The sequence below is a fragment of the Protopterus annectens genome, chromosome 2.part0, assembly GCF_019279795.1.
Source record: "Protopterus annectens isolate FY-2018-M chromosome 2.part0, PAN1.0, whole genome shotgun sequence".
Lineage (NCBI taxonomy): Eukaryota > Metazoa > Chordata > Ceratodontiformes > Protopteridae > Protopterus > Protopterus annectens.
In genome coordinates, this window is record NC_056728.1 from 1,336,450,763 (window position 1) to 1,336,478,461 (window position 27,699).

A 27,699-nucleotide genomic window follows, 5' to 3' on the forward strand; every position below is an offset into this window, starting at 1 on the left:
GTGGTATCATTCTGGGTGATGGCAGGATGCTACTCAGGACTAGGGTCATACCTGCCTGGGCTACAAGATTGGAGAGCTCCTCCATATCTCTTTTCATGTAGTCCAGGGAGGTATGTCTCAGGCCATTCACACCAACATGGACAATGACAGAGTCATATCTGTACTTGTTGTGGAGTGACCTGAGTGTGTGCGTTATGTGACAGATCCTGGCACTCGACAGGCAGCTGACAGTACCTTTCTCCTTATTTAGCCTGGTGAGTGGAACATCAGTGTGCCTGACTATAGAGTCACCTATGACTAAAGTGTTGGGTACGTTGTTATGCCTTATGGGCTGTGGATGAGTGGCACACTGAGTTTGTGGGCTATATGTCATTTGGATTCTGTTGGGGGGGGGTTGCATGCGTTTCTGCTTTGGAGGTCTCTGTTGCTTGAGCAGATTCTTATTGAGAGCCTCCGTGAATGTAGATGTGTGTTTTGGTCTATATTAGAAGACTTAAGACTTGGTTGAACTTAAAATGCAGAAAATGGAAAATATCGAAGCGGCTGTTAAGCGAATTATTTCCCTGGGAAAGAATTTGCTTGGCCGCTTTGGTACTTTGCCATTTTCGGCACTGTAGTGTAGTCACAGAGTTGGTAGATTTAAGTAGGGGGGTGTGGGGGGTGAAGCCTCCCACTTAATGTAATGTTTAAATTCATTTATTTATTTATTTTTTTTGTGTGGTTGGAACAGCAATTTTTTTCCCTTGGAAAAAAAATCAAAATCGCTGTTCTGACACTTCGACATTGTAAGCTTTCACTTACATGGGGTCGATCAATCACCGTTCGCTTTTTTAAGCATTCGGTGATTTAATATAGAACCGTGTGTTTTGTGTTGCTATGTGTGTGTTTTGGTGGTGTAGGTTTTGAGTGACTATGTGATGAGTGTGGTTTGGTGCAAGTGTTTACCTTCTCCTCTTGACTGTCTAGTCCAGTCTTGGGTGAAGAGAGCTTTGCTTCCAGTTTGGCTATATAAGTGCATCTCTCACAGGTTGTAGTGTTGGGTCGTAGGAGGAGAGGGTTGTCTGTGTACATGAGGCAATTTCTGTATTGCCCCAAGATGCCCAGATTCATCAGGTAGACAGGAGAAAACACCTGGAGCTGACCCTTAGACATGCCTGGATAGGTGCTTACTTATTAAGTACTAAAAACTGTTTTCCTCTAGACAAGAATTATTGTTCTAGACCGAATTATTGTTTGCCTGACTGAATTATTTTATATATTTTCTGGCATCTGTTTCTCATCTGTCCTGAAACTGTTTTTTCCTCTCCCACACTATTCTTATGGTGTTGTTATAGTTGGTGGCGTTGCAGTTGCCCACCCCTACTGTAAATTTGATCTGGGACACCCCTCCCAGTCTGGTGGTCACTCTACTTAATACAGAGAGAACATTTGAGAATGCCAAACCACTTCGGTTTTTAACCTCTGCTCCCCCTTCCTCTCACCTTGCACTTTACTAAAAAAAAAAAAAATTGCACTTTATTTTGCTTTTGCCTCTTCTTAAAAGTACTTAATTGTATTTATTCTGCTGAATTTATTACTGCTTGGTAGAAGCCTGATTAAATTGTAACTGTTATTCTAAGCCTTTGGTTGAAGCACTTGGGCTTCAGACCAGTTGTTTTACATTAAGAAGGTTTGTGGTCGGCACTCTTGTGGCAGGACAGGTAGCTTACATCCTTCTAAGTTGGGAGTTGCTGATTGAAGGCTTAGTGTCTGTTATTCTAAGAGTGTATTAGTTCTGGTTTAAGCCATTGGGCTTTGGGCCAGTTATTTTACATTAAAAAGTTGTGGTCTGCACTCTTGTGGGAGGAGAGGGTAAATTCTGCCCTTCTGAGCTGGGAGTTTCTGGTTAAAGGCTTATTGTGCCTGCTTATTTGAACTTTTTCTTTCTGAAATTGGTACGCCTTGTTTGCTGTAGGGTAGACTAAATTCAGACCTGCTGAATCTAGCTTCGTTTGTATAACTTGAGCACTAATCCAGACCATCTTTTTTTGGAGAAGGTACCCCTGCACCCTAGTGGGAGGAGTGTGCAGTTAGAACTTGTCTGATCGAAGATTGCTGGAACGGGGCTCGGTTTTTAGCTTTTTATTGGTTAATTTGTTTAAATCAGTTTGCTCATTTGCTACTGTTATATTAAAAAAAAAAAATAAAAAAAATACACTTTATGCATCGCCGCTTAGCTAGGGTTAAACTATTCCAGGCGTCATACAGTCTGCTCTTCAAATTTTCCTTCCCCCACAATAACGGTTTTGACATTAACACATACAAAATCTGCCATGCTTTCTCTGAGTTATATATTATACCCAAGCACTGTACACAACCCCCCCCCCCCCCAAGCAGCAGAAAGGACAACACAAAGTAACCTTTATCAAGTCATTGTTTGTTTATGGTAAAAATAATTTGCTCAGATTCCAAAAGAATTGCTCTCAGTGCAAGTCTCCCCTGATTGCAGAAGACCTACTCTGTGTAACTGACTCACTTCAGTGTAAGACTTACCTATAAGCAGGCTTACTTCTGGAATCAGATTCCAAAACATCTGCTCTCAGCTTGCTCTTAGAGTAAGTGGCCACTTACACTGACAGCAAGTCTTTTGGAATCAGGAGCATTGTTTTTTACTGATTATTGCTTAAATGGCAGTCTGCTATATGTCTACTTACTTAAACTGTTCCTGAATGTAAACAGTTAGCACATAGGATCAACAAACTGTTCTCTGTGGTCTCGAGTTTGAGTCCCCCAGCTTTCATTTGCCTACTGTGCAACTCTGAGCAAGTTTCTTATCCAGACAGTGTTCCTGGGCTGGGCACGTAAAACAGTCTAGGTGGATCGGTGCTTTACACAGCTTAGCACATAAATCACTTGGTAGCAGTCCTTCTGAAAATATGCTTGTACTTTTACAAATTCATTTCAGGAAATGAAGAATTTTATCAACATAAATCACGTTAGTACATATGACAATTGCCTCTTATAAGGGAAAATAGATATGCATCCCAGTAATACGCACAGCTCATGAAGTAATTTTTCATAGAATAGTTCTACACTGTACAATTAATTACTCCTCCTTAAAATCATTTATATGCTCAAAGGATGTTTCAGACTTTCGCTCATAATACAGTTCAGCAAGGAGATTTCTCCCTATGTACTTTGCACTGCTTTAGAATAATTTGCATATACATAAGAGTTGATTTGTTTTGTCATTTTTAAAAAATTAGTTACACACTGTGGTTTCATATTTGTATTTGCGTAAAGTTTTTCTAACCCCAGATTAATATCCACTTCTTCCGTCTGACTGTCCAGCAGGATCCCCATGAATTCATCTGCAGCCATGGTTTACACTTCAGATTATGATGTATCCAACTCATACACACCATGCTATAAATAATGGCCCCCCAAATTCAGGATGAATTCCATGTCCCTTTATGTCCGTCCAGAATCTACAGAAAGAGAAACCCAGGCTGTGTGCATCTACAGACATGAATGAGTCTGCACATGAGCAGTAGCAAGAGCTTACACTATTAACCACCTATGACCAATAAGGTTTGGAAGGCAGTCAAAGAGAATGCCTGCAGATTTATAAATAAAATCGGGCAATGTGGAATGCAGCAATATATGTCATAAGCAGGAAGTAAGGTATATTGTTAAGGAAGTGAGTTCACTGTGTTAAAAGTGAGGTCCAGTTGGGTTATTACAAGGTACAGACTGAGATGAGGGTAGAATAGGCTGTGGGTGAAGAAGGCCTGCTGAATGTCTGCTGTGTTGGACTCATTAATTACAAAGCAAAAAAAAAAAGTTGATAAAAAACAAGACTTTAGGCCCTATTCCAAAAGACTTGCTCTCAGTGCAAGTGACTGACCACTGACCAGGATGTTTGGAATCTGGCCCATGTAAAAAACCTGCTTTTAGACAGACTTGACATTGAGGTAAGTCACTTATGCTGAGAGCAGGCCTTGTGGATTCAGGACAGACTTGTACTGATAACAAGTGTTTTGGAATATGGCTGTTTGTTTTTTAAGAAATACGTTTTTTTTTTTTAAGAAATACCACAACAGGGCTAACCAGCTATCAGTGTGAACACTGGCTCTGGATGATTTGGTCACTGTTCATGTGATTCCCCAACCCCAAAGGGGGTGATGCCGATGCCAATATTTTTAAAATCATGTATTTGTGGAAAGTGTTAGAGTTCCATCCACATTAATGCCTATAACTCAGAAATCCTGAACTTGCAGCTATTACAAATATTTCCAAAGAGAAATTTTGGTTCTACAGAAGCTACAGATTGAAACTAGGGTAAAGTTAGATTCATAATCATCTGGTTCATAGTAATACAGGGAATGATATTCTTAAGATGATTCAGGTGTAAAGTTTGCAAAAGACAATAAATACTTTGATGTAAGGCAAAACACAGAGGAAGCCGACAAAGAAGCAGGAAAGGCAGACAAGTGGTATTTGAGGAATATGAAAGGCCAGTGTCAACTACACTCAGCCAAGTGTGTGCTCTGAGTCACAGAACAAAAATAAAGGATCCATCTGCTGTAAGTGGGACCAAAACAACATTTTTTATCATTTCACTGAATGGTATGTCCCTGGCTAAAGGTTTCTTGACATATTTTAAAATAGATGAAAGATAATCAGTAAATAGCTAAGCATGCCAGACTTTGCATTTGAGTCACTGACTGAGGAAACAGTTGATTTTGTGATTCATGCTGCTGTCAAAGTTAAAAAGGCCCTATTAAAATTAAATCTACCTTCTCTCATTTTCCAGTGCTTTGCTGATCTTTACAGTTAGCTGTCTAACATGTCTAACCACATTACCTTCCTTCTTTCTTTTTGACAGACCTCGGTGAACCAGTGCACACTTACTGATTTATATTTGTACGACTCAATATATGTCAAAACCTCAAATACTAACAAGTTACAATTCAGCTTGCTTCTCATCCCCAAACAGACCAGCTTTGATTCTTTATTTTGGATCAGCTAACACAATGTACATACCTAAATGGTAGTGCACTTCCACAGTCTCATTCACTGCTCTTCCACTCAAATTTATGCCTGTGGGTGTAACTGAAATACCAGCTCCACTGACACATCTCCACTAACTCGAATCACACCACCAGTGGATGATTTCCTCTATCATAACTTCTAACCAGTATTTAATGGCAAACAATAACCCTAAAATGCAACATCACTGACCCCCAGAATGCTGCAAACCTCACCACATCTGCTTGTGCTGTGGGTACTGTAGAGCAAAAAAATCTCCAAGTATTTTTGTTGTACTGCCCTTCATTTTTCCAGGTCCAAAGCAGCACCTAATTCATAACTGCTGCAATCTGTACTGTCTAGCTTGTAAAGCTATTCACACAGCCTATGAAGACCTAGACGTATCTCAGGACCTTTAGTAACACCCATCCCCTCTCTGATCCAGTCTACAGCCCTCCCTCCCACAGGTCACTAGTTTGAATTCCTTTTCTCAAGCCTTTAGTCAGTCCATTGGCCTTACCAGAATAATGGTTTGAATATGATAAAGCAAATAAGGCAGGTCATGTTAAACCAATCCTACCTGCAACACTAATATTTAGATTTTAAACAGACAGTACTACACGTTCTATCCCCTTAATGTCGGTCCCCATTTGCAGGGCTCACCAGCTATTCAGGTGTCTCATTACTTGCCCCCCCCCTTTACCATAAACACTGCTCAGTGTACATACTGTTTTCTTCTTTACTTTTGAAATGAAGGCAGAGACATGGATTTAATGTAAAACCTTTAATTTAAATATCTTGTTGACAAGGTTAGTCCCACTAGGCCAGCAACGCCATTTCAGAGGGGACCCTTGGTCTTACTTATACTACCATGGGAAATTTGTTCATGGCACTGGCAAACTTTTTCCCACTCTTTTTGATAACTCAGGTGGATGTAAAAGATTTTGCAGCACTTACCATTGGCATAGACAGATGTAGCCTTAGTTTAACATCTTATTCAAAGGGCAGCACACACAGGACTGCAACACTGCCCCCCCCCTTTAAGGGCAATGCAGTATCAGCAGTCCATTTATGTAGTGTGGGAGTAGAACCCATAGCCTTCTGTACCAAAGGCAAGTATGCTTCCTGTTGTGCAACTAACATTGCTTTGAAATTCTATAGCTCAAACATTAGATGGCCATTTATTAAACAAAACGGTTGCACGTTGAAAACAGACAACACAAGCAACAGCAAACTTCTCTTCGTTTAAAACTCACATTCCTTGAAAATGCACTGAAAACAGACAATATGAGCAACAGCAAACCTCTCTTCCCATGAAGCTTACATTCCCTGAAAACGCACTAAAACTCACAATCCTTGAAAATGCACCCCCGTAATTTTGAAAATTTTCCATTAAACAGTGAAACAAAATGTACGAACCAAACAAAATACAAAATTACCCACTTCAGCACATGTCAATCAACTCTTGTAACTAAGTGACCATTCTTGTAGTTGGTATAGAGGATTTAAGGCTCTTGTTCCTGTAGGCAAGTACAGAGTTTGAGCTGATCAAGCTAATTAACTATCCTGCCATACCTAACTACAGCATTTCACACATGCACACACACTCTCTAAGTGGAATGCTCAGCATTCATCTCCCAAGGGAAAGCAGCAGCGGTTCTAGTCCACATCTGTTCCAAAAAGATAAGATAAGCCCCATTACGAGTGCTTAAATCTTGCACATCACTGTTGTAAGAGCTGTAAGCTGTGTGTTTAAATTGTTGCTGTACATGCATTGTAGTAAGGATGTACAATATGCACACAGAGAGTGTCTCCTTAAAAAAAAATGCATGGATACAAAAATGAAAAAAATGTATATTTTGTTCTTTTGTAATTGTTTAATTAAAAATTAAATGTTGTAGCATACCCCCCCCCCCGCCACCAGTGGGCCCTAGGTGTCTGCCTAGGTCGTCAAGTGCTGGATCCAGCTCTGGTCATATATGTGTATTCTGCACAGCCTTTCACTTCACTTTTATTTATTTCAGTACTGCAGGGGCTAGCAGTTCTTTAGTGAACTCTTGCTTGTATACAGCTTGCTTGATGGGCATGACAAGCAATTTGTAAATGTCATCAGAACCTTTGATGCAATTAAAAGCCAGCATTTATTATGTAAATGCAGAGATACTTTAATTGCAGCAGTATGGCTCTGTTCTACTTCACCATCTGACAGATGATAATGCACATATGAAACAAGTTATCATACTGAAACACTGACAGCATCATTAAAGACTCCTTACTCTGTCACTCCACTGTTCATAGCATGCATTATAAATGCAATGTACTTTGCATGTTTTTGCTAAAAGGAGAACATACACACAAAAATAATTCTGAATCTTACAAAGTAATAATCACAAGCCATTTCTAAAATAGATACATTAAGGCTTCTGTCCTTCTACAAAAGCAACAGCTATCTTAGCTTAACCTTCTTATCATTTAGTCTGTCCTTGTGAATTCTGATTGCCTTTTTGATAAAATAAATCCAGATAAGAAGACACTGCACATTACTAAGCATGCAGCTTTAACAACTAAGCTTTGGAAGGCATCTGTCTTTCCCTACCTCAAGCATGTTTTCTTTAGTACTAAGCCTTGGAAGACACCTACCTGGCCTGCTGACAGACGTTACAGAGCGAGGCTTTTTCCTTCTTGATGTAGGTGCTGCATGCCTTGCAGATGTTGTACTTGCAATCCAAGCACTGTCTCTTAGCATTGATGAGGAAGGAGAAGGGAGAGTAGCAACGAATACAGCAGTGCTCATTAAATTTCTGCTGCTTCGAAAGGACAGCACATCTGCTTCCTTCCTCGTTGAGTTTCTGCTTTATATCCCTGAAGAGACAAAAGTGAGATAAAGCAAGAACATGACGGAGAGATATTAATATTTTACAATACGCTGTGCTTTTCTGTTAAAAAGTAATGACAGTGATGCATCTATTTACATCCTTTGACAGACTCAGTTTTAGGTTACTCTACATTACTTAAACTAATTCCATGAGTTTGCATACAGTTACCTTTAAGAAAGATTGCAACACACATCATTGCTTGTTGTAAATTTTATCCTTAGATCTGAACTGTCTCTTTAAACACTCCTAAAACTGCCATTTCAAATGATTTATTTTAGATTATGCAAAAAAATGAAATATCAACCTGAAGTTTTACTTCTGCAATTATCAAATACATATGATGCTTACAATAAAGACCCAGAGGCACTGAGAATGTCATAAGTATGATGTTTTTTTTTTTGTGTCTTTCGGCTTTTCCCGGTTAGGGGTTGCAACAGCGGAACTCTGGTCCGCTAATGATTGGCAGTTGATTTTTACGTACTGGCTTGCCAGGCCTGACGCACAACCTTCAACGAAGGTACGCCCATTCACGCATGTCTCCAAGCAGAAGACGCTCTAGCTGAGAATCGAACCAGACAGCATCTTACTGTGAGGCGACAATGCTACCGCAGCACCACCACCACCGCGGGTCATAAGTATGATGTATTATACTTGTCTATATAGGAACCACAAAAGTAGAAGGATAAGAATATGTGAGACTCAGACCAAAAATAACACCCTCAACAAAAGGATGCCTCAAATCTCATCCTCTGCACCCTCATGTACTCTTAAATTATTTCCTGTTCTGCAGAAATTTGAGATTAATTATGCAAACACACTTAAAGGGCTAATTGTTATACAAACCAAGTTGGTAACAAATGTGTATAGTTTGACCAATACTCCAAATCACAGAAAAAGTATGCAAGAAATGAATAGTGTGTATGCAACAGCTGATACCAAGGACTCAGTGCTGTGTTAAATGCCTTTCATTATTGCTGTCTCTTAGTAACTTTCTATCAGTGACGTATACTCAGAACACTTCAGTGTGCAGAGATGGTCACATTTTGTTAAAGGGATCTTTCTCTGAAGCATGAATTCCACAGGAGTTTAAATAAACTGCTCAGCAAAAATGCTTGCTTGAAGAATGCGTTCCTCATTGAAAATATCAGTAACTTGAGAGTGTTTATTTTACTGCAAAAGTCAACTAAACACTTTTACAGCAGCAAGTGCACAGAAAATACGTTCTAGATATAAAGATTTAATAATAAAAATTCAAAATATAGAAATAATACCTACAAAGACATACATATAGGAATATACAGGGGTACCATCATCTATAGCTGGAGCTAGACCTGGATGTGTGATTAAGATGATAGCACTTAAAAAGCAGGTGACCCACTGAGCTCAAAAATGCTGCATAGAAACACGATCCAGTATAAGCCACTAAAATGTGTCGATATTCTTATTAACATATTATTAAACCCATTTTAAAATACAAAATGTCTGACAGCAATTTTGTCTCACAAAATGTCATTTTTTTGTAGTACTATCCAACATAGAATGTTTTTACTTTTTTGACTTAACAGTTAACAGGCAAGCGATTTCTGTTTTTTGTTTTCTTGCTATCGACTTAGTATATGAAACATATGTAGCCAATAGTCTAAAAACATTGATTTGCTATCATTGTAAATGCTTACTTACATTTAGATAGTTGTCTCTTTTTCTGACAGAAGTCTTATATTATCTATTAAAATTACATCCAAAAATGAAAGAACTTTGCGAGTGCTGTTTCCAATTTTTAGTGAATGTGCAGACATCTCTGCTTTCTGACAGTCTTTAGTTACCTACATGTAAATATGTTAAGGCCACGTTTAGCTAAGGTCAAATTCAGATATCAAGAGGCAGGAAGATGCCTCTCCATCTCACATGATGAATTATATTTTAAGTTGTCTTGATTTAAAGATGCAGTGACTAGTGACTCAGCTGTTTCTTTTTTGTATACACTTTATCTGTAAAGTCTGGATTCTGGAAATAATCAGAGTACAGAAAAATAAGCAACATTACTTCAGTATATCATAGGAGCACATTTTTAAAACATATCATCAACTTACTTGCGGGTAAGGTCTTAAAGCAGACATCTGTTTTTTGTTACATCAGCAACATTTCTTTAGTTTTTGTAATTATAAAGTACAGATATTTTGTTATTCATGAGTTTTTTCAGTCAACTGGAAATGGCAGTGTTATCAGAAAAGACAACTTGATTAGCAATGCACACGAATACAGACACAGACACACACACACACACACACACACACACACACACACACACACACACACACACACACATAATAAATTTTAGCTGAATTTGTAGCATTAATAACCAAAGTAAGTCAAGATGTTCATACAGAAATGATACAATCCAGATAATAATGTACACACTAAATTTTGTGTGGGTCATAGTTATGCATATGCCGAAAAATAAAATATCCTTATCTGCCAGTGATGAGAAAAAACAGCACTATAATCTTTGAACAGTGTGTGTGTGTGTGTGTGTGTGTGTGTGTGTGTGTGTGTGTGTGGTGAAAGGCAGGTCTACAGCAATTATCAGGGCAGATTTACTGCTTTTAATTTATGCTGTCAAAATATTTCTTAATGTATTGCAATAAATCTGTGTCAGTTTTTGAAGTGTCAATGCTTCAAGCTTCACTATCAGTTTTTGCTCTCATTTTTTCAGTATTTATTTGCAAAACATTGCCACTTGTTCGATGTCTAATCAGTTGGTTTGCATTACCATGTCTAAATTTAAACATTTCAGATCACTGTTTTGAAACTCAAAAGCAACAGAATGCATTTACTGTGATAACGTAGTAAAAAAAAACCTCAAAATGTTCCAGTACAAAACAGTAAGACACTACTACACCATCCTCCTACCTACAGTTTGATTCCCTCCCGCTGTAGTTGTAATCAATATATACCTGGAGTCAGAAGCGAAAGTAGTTTGGTCAGTGCAGAGGTACCTTCTACTGACATAGGATCAGAAGCCAACGTAATCAGGATATTGCAGGCAAACCTTCTACTGACATACTATCATTGCCCCAATTACTAGGAACAATACACCGCCATAATACCAACTGAAGTACACACAATCTGTAAGTAGGCAAGTTCTCTACTCCAGAACAGATCTATAAGCACAGCCCCGTACCCTCATTTTCTGCCAAAGCAGCATAATGTGATTCAGAGACATGTAGAACAAATGAATCAATTATGCATCTATGGTAGACACAAACATGTAGAAATTATCTGTGAAACCAAATGTCCTTAAATGCATCAGAACAGCCAGAGTAATGATGATCTAGTGAGGGCTGTATCTGAGTGGCTATCAGAAAATAAAGGCATATAACAACTGACTGCAGAAGAACCAGCCTCATGACTGCATTAAAAATCAAAACTTGTTAACACACTGCAGATATTTATAGCAACTCCTGGTTATCAGGATACGTTTTTTTATACTTTGAGCTCCTTATGTCAAACAAGGACCACTATTTCACTGTTACCACCACGGTTCCTTACCTTACAATCAAGTCATGGTGCTATTCCTTCATTTTCCTTTTGTTTTTTTATGGTTTACAAGACATTTTCTTATGGCACTCTAGGATACATATGTTACTTCACTGCTCAGTGTCAAAACTTTGTCATCTGAATTTATATATATATATATACACACACACACACATATAATCATTATTTGGGTTGTATGTATATTCTGCTGGCAGAAACAGACATTACCATTGTATAGCAGCCAGAGCTCTGCAGGACTGGGTTAGATACACCATTGACTGATTACACCACAGTCAACATTTGCACTGCTCCACTCTTCACCTCTCGCATACCTGCATCCCTCTTATAAAATATTATTTTGTATTGAAAACAGCATTTGGTCAATAATTAAGGGAGAAAGCTATCCCATTAAAAAAAACAACTCCAAGAAAAGAGATGCCACAATACCAGATACTGTCTGCCCCCTGGTATATAATATATAAATGCACATGCACAAAGTCTGGATAAGGCATAAATGGCATATGAAAATGTCACTGGACACAAGAAGATGAAACCAAGGACACCAACTATGTCCCTTGCTTAGGGTGGTACTGGCCATTAGTGATCATTTGGTTCCACACTATGCAGAGAGTTGGTGCCACACAAAGGCACAAAGGTAGAGGTGTAAAAAAGTGGATCAGTACAGGAAAATACACTCCTTGCCACTCATCAACTTTGTGGTAACATAATGTTTTCAAAGCACTGAATGCTGTGGCAAATTGTACTTCCCAACAGCCTTATACTTCAGCACTTTACTGACCAGGAGTCGCTAATCACTGTTGCTGTCAGTCTTCTTCAGTGTATGTCAGCTTGTCTTAAGCATACCAACACAGTTTTTAATAAACCTGGATCACTCAGTAAAACTCAGCTCAGAGACTAGGATGTCAGATTAATGATTATGGCCCAAAACGTCTGGAAAAATGATGAAGTAAAAATCATAAGTGAAGGGGGCTTTACTCAAACTTAGCATGGTTTATCAACAAAGAAAGTGAAGAGATATACTTTATACAGTTTTGTTCTGTTAACAATAACTGAAATACTGTGGTGTGAAATACATATTGCTTATTGTTATGTTTACAGATACATGACTCATTTCAATAAAGGTTCTGTGCTTTGAACTTTGTAAGATGGTACCCCATGGTGTACTCGTCTGACTCTACCCCTTTCAGCTATATTTTTATTATTGTTTCAGAAGTGGCTAAATGGCACTGATAGTAACTCTTTGCTGATGAGCACAGCAGAAGTTTTGTTATATTGTGTAATGCAGGATTATTGTCTTGTATCCAGGGTAGCACTTTTGTGCTCAGCTTTGTTTATGTAATGTTTCCGTATTCAACACTGGAAACAACTACTGCAACAATGTAACTGTTCTAGAACAACACTGCACATGCCAATGTGTCCTTGTTGAACCAAAACCTAGACTAGTGTAATGGACAATACAATACAGACAGCACTGTACAGACATTAGGCAGCCCCAACTATTTCTATGCAGGTAAACGCATGTGGGCATTGTATCTGAGGGTTAAGAGAATGTATATCTAAAGTACATTTGCATTCTTGTTGAAACTTTGCAGCTTATTACAATTTCAATATGGTATGCACCGAATTTTAAGCACCAGGTGGAAAGTAGAAAATGTGTTTTTGTATTTCTTGATAAAATGATTTCATTCCTATTTCAACTGTTTTCTTCGAATTCAACATTTTACTGCACAGCAGTTTTACTACTATTCCAGTTTATAAAATTAATATTGCTGATAGTATATAATGTAACACTCAGTGTAGGATAAAGAGACACTGAACAATGCTGAATCAGGTAAGGTTGGAGATGCTGCAGTAAATGGTACATGTACAACACCTGGAGTTTATATGTTTGTCATCGAGTAACTGTTTCCAGCTAATACCAGTTGAAGAACACACATGTAAGCTGAGATGATGGAGCATCAAATATTAGATTCCAAATTAATGACACAGGCAGACTAGCATTTGTGTACTAAAGGGCCTTGAGCTATAAAACTGTGGCAATCACAGTGGCTCCTTTACGTATCATTTACTGACTGCTTCACAGGCTCATAGGTGTTTACTAGGCTAACAACCATGAGGGCCTTTGTAAACCTAGCCATGCACCCCAAATCCCTGATAACAACCATGAGGGCCTTTGTAAACCTAGCCATGCACCCCAAATCACTGATAACAACCATGAGGGCCTTTGTAAACCTAGCCATGCACCCCACATCCCTGATAACAACCATGAGGGCCTTTGTAAACCTAGCCATGCACCCCACATCCCTGATAACAACCATGAGGGCCTTTGTAAACCTAGCCATGCACCCCACATCCCTGATAACAACCATGAGGGCCTTTGTAAACCTAGCCATGCACCCCAAATCCCTGATAACAACCATGAGGGCCTTTGTAAACCTAGCCATGCACCCCAAATCCCTGATAACAACCATGAGGGCCTTTGTAAACCTAGCCATGCACCCCAAATCCCTGATAACAACCATGAGGGCCTTTGTAAACCTAGCCATGCACCCCACATCCCTGATAACAACCATGAGGGCCTTTGTAAACCTAGCCATGCACCCCAAATCCCTGATAACAACCATGAGGGCCTTTGTAAACCTAGCCATGCACCCCACATCCCTGATAACAACCATGAGGGCCTTTGTAAACCTAGCCATGCACCCCAAATCTCTGACAAGTTCTGGTACCCTTGATAAGTGTAAGCATGGACCTGGGGGATGAACCATGTACAGGTTACCTGTGTGCACTAGAGACATAGGTGCCAAACCAGGGATGAATTTCCTGTTGCCCATCTAACGGTCCAAGTTGCACTTAAATTAGGTTAGGGAGGAACTCTGCTTCACATGGATGGGGAGCCTGTTCCAGAGATGGGGTACTCTCTGGGATACATACCTGCCTGTCCCGCAGGTCCTATTTATACCACAGTCAAGGTTTAAGTCTTTAGAAAGGGTAATTCTGGCACTGTTTGTTTTGGGAATATGCAGGAGGTCAATCAGAGTGGGGTTTGACAATGCACTGTATGCCAGGCATAGATCTCACCTCAAATAATAAAAGAAAAATGAAACATAGTTTAGCACAGAGGTGTCACTGCCAGGGATTGTTATACCCATTTTACTTTTACTTTTGCAGAAGTATACCTGGTCTTAAGGTTCTGGTTGGAAGACTAGATAATCTGCCATTTTCAAGTAGTTGTGAAAGGGCATGCCTATCTATGTCATGTGGAAATGTCAGCAGAATTCTAACACTGCCCAAGACACCGTAAAGATATAGCACAGCTGATAATTCAAGAAAGTATTTTAAAATTTTCAATCTAAATGTCATACTAGGCTTTCGTTTAAAGTATTTTAGATCTATATCATGCCAAATATTGTATTTGCTTTGGTGATATTGGTAAACGTGCTATTTTTTAAACAGTATGAACAACTAGATTTTACTTAATTCCCAAAGGTAACACAACTGTGGCTCCTTCAGTTTTGTGTGTTTGCAGCTTGCTAAAGCAATTACTGCTTGTTCTGGTAGATGTACAGTCTGGATGAATTTAAACTATATAGTTCTAGCTTTCCATATCTAGCACTTATTTAAGATAACACCCAAAGGCAAGGTCACAGTCTTGAATGTTAAAACATGTACTAGCTGACATTATGGTTTATTTCAGCACCCTGTACGCTGCTGTATGATGCCAGTAAGCCTGCCTAACCCCAGTGGTTTTATTTGGTAAAAATAAAACATCTAATTAGTATGCACCAACCAGGAAAGTGTAATACACTGTAGAAAAAGAATGTTTCATTCCTGTTATCCTATGGTATTCAGTGCTGTACGTCCTTTGCTGTTATCCTATGGCATTCAGTGCTGTACGTCCTTTGCTGTTATCCTATGGCATTCAGTGCTGTACGTCCTTTGCTGTTATCCTATGGCATTCAGTGCTGTACGTCCTTTGCTGTTATCCTATGGCATTCAGTGCTGTACGTTACTTGCTGTTATCCTATGGCATTCAGTGCTGTACGTCCTTTGCTGTTATCCTATGGCATTCAGTGCTGTACGTCCTTTGCTGTTATCCTATGGCATTCAGTGCTGTACGTTACTTGCTGTTATCCTATGGCATTCAGTGCTGTACGTCCTTTGCTGTTATCCTATGGCATTCAGTGTTGTACGTTATTTGCTGTTATCCTATGGCATTCAGTGTTGTACGTTATTTGCTGTTATCCTATGGCATTCAGTGTTGTACGTTAATTGCTGTTATCCTATGGCATTCAGTGTTGTACGTTATTTTTCTTAGTCCTCATTACAGCACATTTGACAAACAAGCCATGCAATGCATGTGCTTTTAGTCTAAATTAGTCACACTTCATGTCACATTTGTCCAAAACTTTATTTCATGTCGAGTTAGTTCATCATAATAAGGCAAGTAAAAAAATATATATACATAATTTATTTTTTGTGACATACCCTCACTTCTTTATTGTTCTTTTACCGCATATGCTTTACAGTCACTGTAATTAATGCTTTTTTCAGTGTCCATAGTATGTAAATGACTGTGGCCTTGCTGCCAGGGAAATTGCATGATCTAAATCAGTTTTGGAAACAGCTCTCTGTACTGAGACAGGCTCCATTTTATTTGTCCTCAGGATACGAGTTATTATCAGTACCTCAAAAGTTCTTCATCTGTGTGAGAGATCAAATAAATTCCCAAGGAAACTTAAAACCTTTAATGCTGTTTTTTTTTTTTTTCTTTTTATTGGATTGTAATTTTATTGGATTGTAATTCGAAGTACAAAGCTGTTATTAGGTGGATATCCAAATATACTTGATAGGTCTTAATCAAAAAACAGACTAACTCACTTATAAAACAAAAAGGTTAGATGTGCTGGTGTGACATCAAATATTTTCTTTCAAATTAAGTTTCTGGCTCCAGATGCATTCAGAAGTAAAACCATTGTACAATCTCAATGGTTTACTATCTAAACAGCGAAATTAAGAATGAAATCTGTTCATACGTTTGACTAATATTACTAACATACTACATATTAATTAGGTTGGAATGTCGAATGTCATACCGACGAATGCGAATTCAGTATTATTTGACATCTTTTTTTTCACCTGCCTGCTTTTCAGCAGTACAAATGTACGCAGTTCAGTACTGCACAATGCTATACCTCATGTATTTGCAGGGGGGAAAGACCCCCTGTACCCCCACACCCCCTGCAAACTATATATTCCAACTCTGAGATCGCACTACCGTGAGGAAAATTATTACTTTCCCAATCCGCACTGTAACCCAAAATCAAGTCCACAGAGGTCCCTCACTGAAAGAATACAGGGCACAAGTAAAATGTCCTGTGCAGACTGCCTCAAGGCCCTATCCCTGTATTCTGTCTCCTTCAGGCTGCTGAGGTAAGATCTATGCCTGGCAAATAGGGCATTGTCAGACCCCGCTCTAGTGGACCTCTTGCATATCCACAAAACAAACAGTACTAGAATTACTCACACATATATAATGTGTGTGTGTGTGTGTGTGTGTGTGTGTGTGTGTGTGTGTGCGCGCAAGTCAACACGAAAAAACAACTTTGGCTTTACCAAGCAAATTACATGAAGGGAATTGCATGTAGAATCAGAAACATTCTTTATTCAAACAACAGTAAGTGATTTCATCACAAAGACGTCTTTATGGTGAAAGCATTTATCTTGTTTGAATAAAGTCCACTTCTGCTTCTATGTGTCTTCCCTCTTTATTTCTGTAAACATCTCCATAAGAAAGTACTCAAAAAAGAATTTCTTGCTGTCATGTAAAGGTTCATATCTGGCCGAACAAAAGTGCTGCTTACACTATATGTCTATGTACAGTTTCAAAGTTATGAACAGTTGTTAAACTGTAGAGAAAATTCAAAAACAATTAATTTAAATACTAAACATTCAAACTAATAAATACTTCAGAACTCTCCTTCTTAAAAAAATACCATATTATTCACAGTATATGCATTTCTAGCACAATGTTTTGATTGCCAGATGTGCTCTTTCCAATCTAGTGAATATTACTGAATGTAATGTTTCTCCATGTTGGGAACAGGTACTATTCTAAACTGATGGTAATAATGGTAAATACACACGATGATCCCTCATTAGATGCTAAACCTTGTAGTTAGACTACAGAAGACATGCAAGGACCATGCCCTAGTAGTTGAAATGAACTTCTGCAATCGTGTGGAGTTTATTTCAGTGTTAAACACAAGCATCAGCTTTTCAGACTGTATGTCATCTGGATTGTCTTGGGAATTGCTTAGCCATCTGAAGTTCCACACTGATAAAATGTATTTTCTCCTTTTCTTTTCCTTGCATAATAAAATCCAATGTAAAAGAGTCTTACATATTCTAATACACTAATGATGTTTTCCATTATCTCTTTAACAACTAACATGCTGACTTATGAAAAAGGAAAATACTTTTTGCCATGCTGTTAAACAGAATAAATACTTAAACAGCACATTCTTTCCCAAGCTACTATCATCTATGTGTCAGAAGTCATTCTGAGCCCTTTCAGTTTACTTGCACAGGATGAATGATTTATGATGCAATGCTTTCAGCAGTTACACGCTCCTGGATAGGAACTCTGTAGCATTTTCCTGTTTCACTACTTTCCCAGATGGCTTATAATCAATTCTCAGCATAAAAGTGAAGATGGTGTGGACTGCAAATCAAAACTCTAATGATGAAACTCTTTGACAGGGACTGCATTGCTGGAAAATAAAGAAACCACCCCACAAAAAAGAGAAAAATATGAAGTCTTAATATCCACTATGATCTTTTTGACAAACTTGGTACATATTAGTGAACTGAGAGATTGTACTTTAGGGTTTATGGAATTCAAGCAGTTTTATCAGAATTTTCATACTACGTCGGTTATAGAAAATCAACTAGGTTATGCCTTATTACATATTCTGATTTATTAAACATGTTATTATATGTATGCATAGAAAAAAATGCATAAATGTTTTTAGTGCACCATTTTCTTAGTCGACAAATCTGCTCAACATGACAAGAAGGGCAAGATCACAAAATCGCAGGTTTGTGTTTTACAAGGTATTTCTTAGGCTTAAGGACTTCAAGACATCTGTTCAAGGATAAATGATATGATAAGTGTTAGGAGGCAACTTTCAAATCTAGGCCTCCATCATCACAGCCGAATACCTCACCAATATGTTATCCTGCTTTGTCATCAACATAATGTGACCCCTTCCCTTATCAGGAGAGTGCAAGACCACCATAGTACATTGTGTAATGCACAGGGAGCATGACTCGCTTCTTCTTCTTTCAGCTTTTCCCGGTTAGGGGTTGCCACAGTGGATCACCTATCTTCTCATGATTGCCAGTGGAGTTTTATGGTGTCGAGTTGCCAGCCCGGCACACACACACACACACACACACACACACACGCACTCACAACTAGGGCCAATGTAGAGTGTCTAATCCACCTACAGCATGTCTTTGGGATGTGGGAGGAAACCTGAGTACCCGGAGGAAACCCACGCGACCACAGGGAGGACATGCAGTCTCTGCAGAGAAAGCACCCCAGCCAAGGATCAAACCGGAGAACCTCTTGCTGTGAGGTGACAATGGTTACAGCTGCACCTGAGATGTCCATCACTACTCACACTTGGATAATGCATCAGGATAGCCAGTGCACGAATGTGGTGTCAACTGCAAGGGGCAAAATGCAATTCAAGGGCAACACTACCTGATATGGAGGATTCAAACAGGTGAGCTTAACACAATGTGTTATGTATTTATTTATTTTATTTATTTATTTGCAGTTTGTTAACTGAGAAAGTCCATTGGGCCAAAATGAGCCTGTTTTCAATAGAGGCCCAGGGAGAAAAGCTCCATATACAATTATTACAAAGCAAATATCAACAAAGTTAAGTACAATACAATTTTCAAAACTACTAAACACACAGTAATATAGAAGACAGAAAAATAACATTTGAGCAAGGTGTTGTAACAAAGCATTGAATGAAATTAAAACATAAGTATTTTGGAGTACATAAGTATAATTTGGAGTGCAGGCACTTATATACCTTGTGTTATGCACCTTGCCTCCTCCAGTAAATGCACTGTTAATTCTACTAGTCTGAAAACATAACATCTAATCTACACATAAAAATGCAGAGCCCTCACTCATGCCTCACCCATGTCCAATGCACATATTTGAATTCACACTTGCTAACAATGCTCTTGGACCTCTTAAATATGGTCACTCTGTGAGCTAGGGCAAATGGAGATTTGTTGGCCTAGGTGAGTTTATGCAGAGGAACAAGCAGGGATATCTGCTGCCCACAGGAATCATTGTTTTGATCAGAGAGAGTAAACAAATGAATAGAAAGTTGAAGAATGAGAAGAGAAGTAGTACAAACTTGCATGCAGATGACCACCTGCTGTTATTGGAAGATATACAGGGAATGTTATCTTAGATGTGATTTTGCACCACACTGTACCTGCCAGCTGACAAGCAGCTACCATCACTGCCTCTCCTCACTCAACTTATATCTACGGAGCTCTCTTAATCATTGCTGGACTTATCTGACCTGTGCTCAGGGGCAGTGAGGAGACAGCGGCATCCCAATTTAGTGTCATATTCCTTCTGTTTTTTTTATTTATTTAATTATTATTATTTTTTTTACAATAAGCTCTACGTCCCTGTTACCAGTCCCACAAGTATACAACGATCAATGGGCGTATGTGCAGCCTTTCATTCATCCTCTTCTGTGACTCAGCCAGTGTCTCTCACCTATTTTCACAACAGCCCTCCACATGTGCCCCCAGCCTCCACCACAGATTTAGTGCAACGAGTGTCCATGTATGTTCACACTCCCCCCTAGGATAAGCATGTCAGTGCCTCCCTTTATGCACAGCAGTCACCCAAGCTGATACTCAAACTCAGGCTGCCTGACCCATAATAAAGACTTTATTCTCCTACAAAGAGATAAACATTTTTCAGAAGTCTGGAAAAGAATCAAGTTTTGAGCATCACCCCAAGAAGTTATTTGTGATGGGGAAAGCAGGAGGAATACAACATCTGATGGGGTTACCACGGACAAGAGGGGTTAAAATATGTAGGAGTAACAGTATATTTGGTAGACGAATAAACAGGAGGAGACAGGGAAACAATAAGGGGAATACTGGACTAACAGACCACTAGTGAGTAGAAGAACAGAAGTGGTCAAAGAATGGTGCTGCGGTTACTACTCTAGATGGTGAGGCATGACAGACTAAACCAACTGCAGTACGACTGGGAGGAATACAGGGGGCTTGTAACAGATTTTCATGGAGAGGTAGAAGAAGGAGGATAGGTAACAAAGACTGAACACTCCTAAGGTTGTGGGAGAATGCGCCACGCCCAAATGTAAGAGGTATGTTGTGGCAGCAATTGTAGAGCAAAGACTGAGAGATCTGGAGAATGATTAGGTTAGATGAAATTTGGGAAGGTAATAAAAAAAAGAAAAATGGAGGAAGAAATGTTTTTAGTGAAGTGAACAAGGTAAGGGAATCAGGTATAAAGAAGTTCACAAAGAGGGTAAGAGTGAGATGATCAAAAGGAACTATTCAGATGTGTCAGCAGGTCCAGAGGAATAATTAAAGACTGCACTCACCCTGCTTACAGACTGTTCCTGCATCTATCATCCGGAAAGCGCTTCCAAAACATACGTTGCAGAACTATGAGATTCAGGAACAGCTTCTTCCCTAATGTCATCAGGCTGCTGAACTCTAATAACCACTACACTCCATGATGCCCAACTAGGTCAGTAGAAGCTGTCTCAAATTGTGCAAGAACCTGGTTACCAGTCTCACCTAATACTTAGTGCAATATTCACCAGCACTGTAAATTATAGGCCATCTAGGGCAGTAGCAATGCAGTAAAATATCTCTTCTTTCAGTGCAATACATGCAAATCCATAAATTAACCATAGTGCAATATTCTAAGGTCCACAGTGCAATACTCTAATGTTCACAGTGCAATACTTAAATGTTTGCTTCTGTGCAAGGATCAATGCAATGTCTTAACCAAGTACCTGTGCGATACAAAAGTCTCATGCAAGTAAAGGTTCAGTTCAAAAAGTGTTAAAATGTTTCTAATTATGTGCAATATTAGTCTGTCTACCTGCATGTCTGTGATGTAATAGCTTGGTGTTACATGTGTAAATGTCTGTGAAATAGTCTATATGTTGTCTGCACATTGAGTCTGGAGATATGGAATTTCATTCAGTTTTTGCACTTGTGTGATTTCTGAATGACAATAAAGTTTACTTTGAACTAGAATCAGGGACACACTGAGCAAGAGGCAGCAGCAAGCCTTTAGAAGTCTGCTGAGGTACTGACATGAAAAAAGGCTGGGGGGTAGAAAGCAATGTATGCCTCTGAGTAGGTGAAATAAATGTTTGGGTTAACAGCAGGAGAGTGGTCATTATACAGGAGAATAAAAAAGAGGGCTGAGATGGACAGCACTGCAAAATGACAGGAGAAGAGAAAGAAAGGTATTAGGGAAAAGGCAGCAACTGGAAGAGTGCAAAATAAGGAAAGCAGGGGCAGATATATAGTGACCTGGGAGAGAAGGAAGAAGTACAGACGTCAGCATGCTTAGAGAGAAACAGATGAAGGAATATATAGTGACCTGGGAGAGAAGGAAGAAGTACAGACGTCAGCATGCTTAAAGAGAAACAGATGAAGGAATATATAGTGACCTGGGAGAGAAGGAAGAAGTACAGACGTCAGCATGCTTAAAGAGAAACAGATGAAGGAATATATAGTGACCTGGGAGAGAAGGAAGAAGTAAAGACGTCAGCATGCTTAAAGAGAAACAGATGAAGGAATATATAGTGACCTGGGAGAGAAGGAAGAAGGAGAGAAGGAAGAAGTACAGACGTCAGCATGCTTAAAGAGAAACAGATGAAGGAATATATAGTGACCTGGGAGAGAAGGAAGAAGTAACAGACGTCAGCATGCTTAAAGAGAAACAGATGAAGGAATATATAGTGACCTGGGAGAGAAGGAAGAAGTACAGACGTCAGCATGCTTAAAGAGAAACAGATAAAGGAATATGTAGTGACCTGGGAGAGAAGGAAGAAGTACAGACGTCAGCATGCTTAAAGAGAAACAGATGAAGGAATATATAGTGACCTGGGAGAGAAGGAAGAAGTACAGACGTCAGCATGCTTAAAGAGAAACAGATGAAGGAATATATAGTGACCTGGGAGAGAAGGAAGAAGTACAGACGTCAGCATGCTTAAAGAGAAACAGATGAAGGAATATATAGTGACCTGGGAGAGAAGGAAGAAGTACAGACGTCAGCATGCTTAAAGAGAAACAGATGAAGGAATATATAGTGACCTGGGAGAGAAGGAAGAAGTACAGACGTCAGCATGCTTAAAGAGAAACAGATGAAGGAATATATAGTGACCTGGGAGAGAAGGAAGAAGTACAGACGTCAGCATGCTTAAAGAGAAACAGATGAAGGAATATATAGTGACCTGGGAGAGAAGGAAGAAGTACAGACGTCAGCATGCTTAAAGAGAAACAGATGAAGGAATATATAGTGACCTGGGAGAGAAGGAAGAAGTACAGACGTCAGCATGCTTAAAGAGAAACAGATGAAGGAAAGTAGTGAATGAGGGCGTGGTGATAACAGGGAGCAGGCTCTGGAAATGGTAAAGTTCTTAAAAATATCAAGGCCACTGAAATATGAGCCTGTTACACTGATGATGTCAGACCCCAAAGGAATTAGGAAAGGAGGGTCAGTGAGAGATACCACAGTCCTGTAGGAGTGGCAAAAAAGTAGACATCATTCATATGTGGCAGGGATGTAAAGCAGCACAGGAACAACGAAAGTCAATGAAGGTACGGAGCAGAGTGTGTAAAACAGACATGAAGGGGGGGTGGATGTTATGTTTACTATGAGTGGAGGAAGAGCAGGGGTATGGAGGAGAGAAGAAAGGAACAAGATCTTATTAAAGGCAGGGGGCAGAAAACAATGAGAATGGGGTGAAAAGCTCTGTATAGTATCCGTGCTAAGGAAAACATAGGACAAATGATTTACATATAGTGGTGAGTGATGGTAATACCAGATGGGTAAAAAGATTACAGAAGAAATGGAGTTAGAAGTAGGCAGAAGAAAACAGAGAAGACATCAGGAGAAGAGAAGACAAGTAAGCTGGAGCCTCACAATTTCACAGGGGAAATCTGATGTGGGCAGGGAGTGAGTGTAGTGATATAAAGTTATGTAAACAAAGATATGCTACATGGAGTAGGTGAATGGACAAAACAGTAATAAAACATTTTATGTTTATTAAGTTATATTGATGAAAATGCTGGAATTTGTATGATAGAAGAGTCCAGCCAATGTGTTCAAATGTGAAGTGCATGATTTCAATACAAAAAGATGTAATTCTGAAACGTTTTCCTCTACATGTAACAGCAAAATAACAGTTCCTATCTGGTATGCTGAGTTACAACTCAGTGAGGAACCAACTTGCCAAGCACAACTGGTCAGGAATTGGACATAAAGAAAAAAAAAATTGCAATAGCTATTTTTTAGGGGTACCCGCCACCCAATATGCTCCACACTACCCCAACTTATCTATACCTACTCCCAAGGTTATGTGAACTGAAAGAAAATGGACATTTGTGAAAAGATATCAATCACTGTCTTACATGCTTACGAAACACACTGGCAGGACTTACCTATGCATAGCAGCATTCAAAGTGCTGTACTTTAGTTAGAACCTCAACCATTCTGCACTCATCGAGGTGTAGGGAAACCAAAGTCAGCTACGCACCTAAGCATACAACACCACATGTACATCTAAACCCGTGATCTCTCGTCTGCATTTTGTCCTATTTCTGAAAAATTCTAGCTGTCTATAATATGTTGCATGTCTTGCAGCACGTTTTGGGTGGCTTCTTAATGTTTATTATGCTGCAGTAAGAGCAGAATAAAAATGTGAAACAGCAGAAGTCCCAATTATACAGCCATGGATATCAGTACCGTTAAGCTTTTCAGACAAGGTGATCTATTTATATGTCTTTTCCCCAATGGAAACATGACGCAAAACAAGGAAAGTAATGGTTATTAGTGATTGTAAGAAATAATCTTAAAATTCTGAAAATTATGTCACTAATTGTATTAAGGAAGTTTTGCCTGACAGTGTATCATAGTAAGACATCCATAAAACAGTGACATTCACTTTTAAGGGAAAAGCAGCATTTTAGACAATAAGAGAAAGTAATGCCACATGCTATCCTACTGTATATGCAGAGACCTTAGCTTTCCCTTACACAAATCTTTTACTGTCTCTACAGCATTTAAAAATAGAATTGTATCCTAAGTCGTAATATACACACTCAGCATGTGAGCAACAATTCTGTTTCCCAGAAACCATTTATCATTGTCACAAGCACATCTGTAGCGGAATACAAGTCTGAACACTACTGAGTCTGTGCAGTGTATAGATCATATGTCACTGTTTGTATAAGGTTTACCCTTGTTTCATAATATAAAGGAGATGTGCTTGGATAACAGATCAGAGCTGCATTTCTCCCAGCTCCTTGGTGCTCAGCAACCACATTCCTACTTAAAAGTTCTCCATCTGCTGTTCTGGAGAAAATAATGACATCACAGGAGGGACACATAACCAAGCTATTGTGCTGTTATATACACAAAGCTAAAAAGGCTTACACTGTGCCAGATACAGGAATTTAGCAAAGGAAGAAAAAGGCTTACTTAATCAAATAAAATCTGTATTAGACACCTAGGAGCCAGAGACCTTGGATTATGTTTTTGCTCTAATTTTCAGAATGTATACGTGAAATATATATATATATATATATATATATATATATATATATATATATATATATATATATAAAAATATATATATATATATATTTCACGTGTGTGTGTGTGTGTGTGTGTGTGTGTGTGTGTGCATATATGTGCATGTATATATGTGAACATTGCAATAAAATAATTAATTGTAAAAAACAGGCAGAAAATCATGCTACAATATATCATTAGACGACTGCAAACCCTGACAATATGTCAGCACTGCAGCATGTAGAGGAAATTTTAGTGTGAACACTGTAGTTATCAGAAAATACTCTGTTTACTTTAATGCATTACTGGAGATCCCATGGTTTTCAGACTTTACACACACAGCTACACTCAAACATGTGTTTTTATGTATTATATATATATATATATATATATATATATATATATATATATATATATATACACACATACACACATATATATATATATATATAAAAAAAAAAAATATATATATATATATATATATATATATATATATAAAATTTTATATATATATATATATATATATATATATAAATATATATATATATATAAAATTATATAGATATATATATATATATATATATATATATATATATATATATATACATATATATATATATATATATATATATATATATATATATATATATAAAATTATAAGATCAAAAGTCTGAATCCATTTCCACTGAACACACTTTAATGAAAGTGCTTTCATCGAAAAAGTGCTTTCGTTAAAGTGTGTTCAACAAAAAAAAAAAAAACACTAAATTAATGTTTTTGCAGGGGAGCTGTGCCCCCCCCCCACTTAAATATTCTCCCTCCGAGATCGCACTATAGTGGGGAAAAGGGAATTTTCCCTTATCCGCACTGTAGTACGACCTCCACAACAGGCATACTTATGCGAAAGTGCTTCTTCGGTGAAAAGCACTTTCGCGTAAGTATGCTCACCTGTAATGGATTCATAGGTAGGTACTAGGCTATCGGCCCAAGGGCCTACGTAAGCCTAGCCAGCAAGGTTCCACAGCTTATGCCACCCAAGAAAGTTATTTTCCTGTGCCACTGTCCAACAGACACACAGAAGTGATCCCCGGGGTGTATTTCCTATTTCCCATCCACTCATCAAGATTTTTCTTGAAGAGTGCTAATGAAGAACTTTGCTTGACAAAGATGGGTAGCTTGTTCCCAAGTATAGGAAGTCTCTGGGACAGGAATCTATCCCTCCAGCGTGTCCTGTTTATTGTGGTGACAAGGTTTAGGTCCCTAGAGCGTGTAGCTCGGAGGGATTGGGATTTCTTTAGGTGTAGCATGTCCAACAGCTCTGGGTTTGACATAGCTTTATATGTTAGGCAGAGATCACCTCAGAGTAGGCGATATTCTACGGAGTAAAGCTGGAGTTTTTTGAGGCGGTCAGTGTAGGGCATTTGTTTGAGGCCAGTAATCCTCTTTCTGAGGTACTTCTGTGGCCTTTCCATCTGCTGCAGATGTCTTGTGATGTATATTCCAAAAGGGGCGTTGTACTCTATAATGGGTCTAATGAGTGATGAGTGTAGGGGAACAATGACCTCTTTTTTCCTGGATGAGAACCCTTTTATGATGAGGTGTGCCACGTAGAAGGACTTCCTGACTACTGTGGCGATGTGACTATCAAAGGAGAGACTACTGTCCACCTGGGTCCCAAGGTCTCTTATCATGCATTCGGTGTTAAGTAGATTGCTGCCTATGTGGTAGTTCATGGGTACAGAGTTTTTACCTAAGATATATAGATATACACGCGCACACATCCAAAATGAATACATGTTTAGAGAGAGTGATTTAACCTGAGATGGTTTTAATAAACTGCAAATTAAATATAATTCACATTTTAGTAAACATTATCATATTACAACATACTTATAAATCAGTGATTTTTTTCTTAGTGGCAATGGTGGTCAAGAAGATCATAATGTCTTAGAATTTTTTGCACACATTTCAGCTAACTCCTTTTTTACATGAATAAGGATACTGCATGTAGTATAAAAGTACCACAAACAGTTCTAAATCTGTTAGTAACATTGTATATCTTTAATTTGGATATTTATTTCTCGGTTGCATGACCCTTAGTAATAAAGCAATGATTAAAGCACAGGTGGCCCTAGATTAAGCAGCAGTCCAGGGAATAAAGAAGCCAATACACGTGAATGGGAATGTTTTGCTCATCCTTGGGGAGGTAGGTGGCCTAGTCTGGTCTGCCACACTGTAAGTACCCAACAGTGGACAGTTTTGTGACAAAGTACAGCAGTGGACCAGGGTCATATGGGTGGTGCTTTAATTGATTCACAGCCTATTAAGGGCACATGTGTGGAAGTGTTCATGCTT

The 27,699-nt window shown here is 38.7% G+C and overlaps 1 protein-coding gene across 3 annotated transcripts in view; it reads right to left on the reverse strand.

The window, feature by feature from the left end:
* LOC122793475 (myosin VIIA and Rab interacting protein) overlaps positions 1-27,699 on the reverse strand; it is a 2,819,605-nt gene that overhangs the window by 1,729,008 nt on the left and 1,062,898 nt on the right. For all 3 annotated transcript variants that reach the window (XM_044061523.1, XM_044061522.1, XM_044061521.1), the window contains exon 3: positions 7,651-7,872. In XM_044061523.1, coding sequence (XP_043917458.1) covers positions 7,651-7,872 — 222 coding nt within the window. The remainder of the gene's footprint in view (positions 1-7,650; positions 7,873-27,699) is intronic.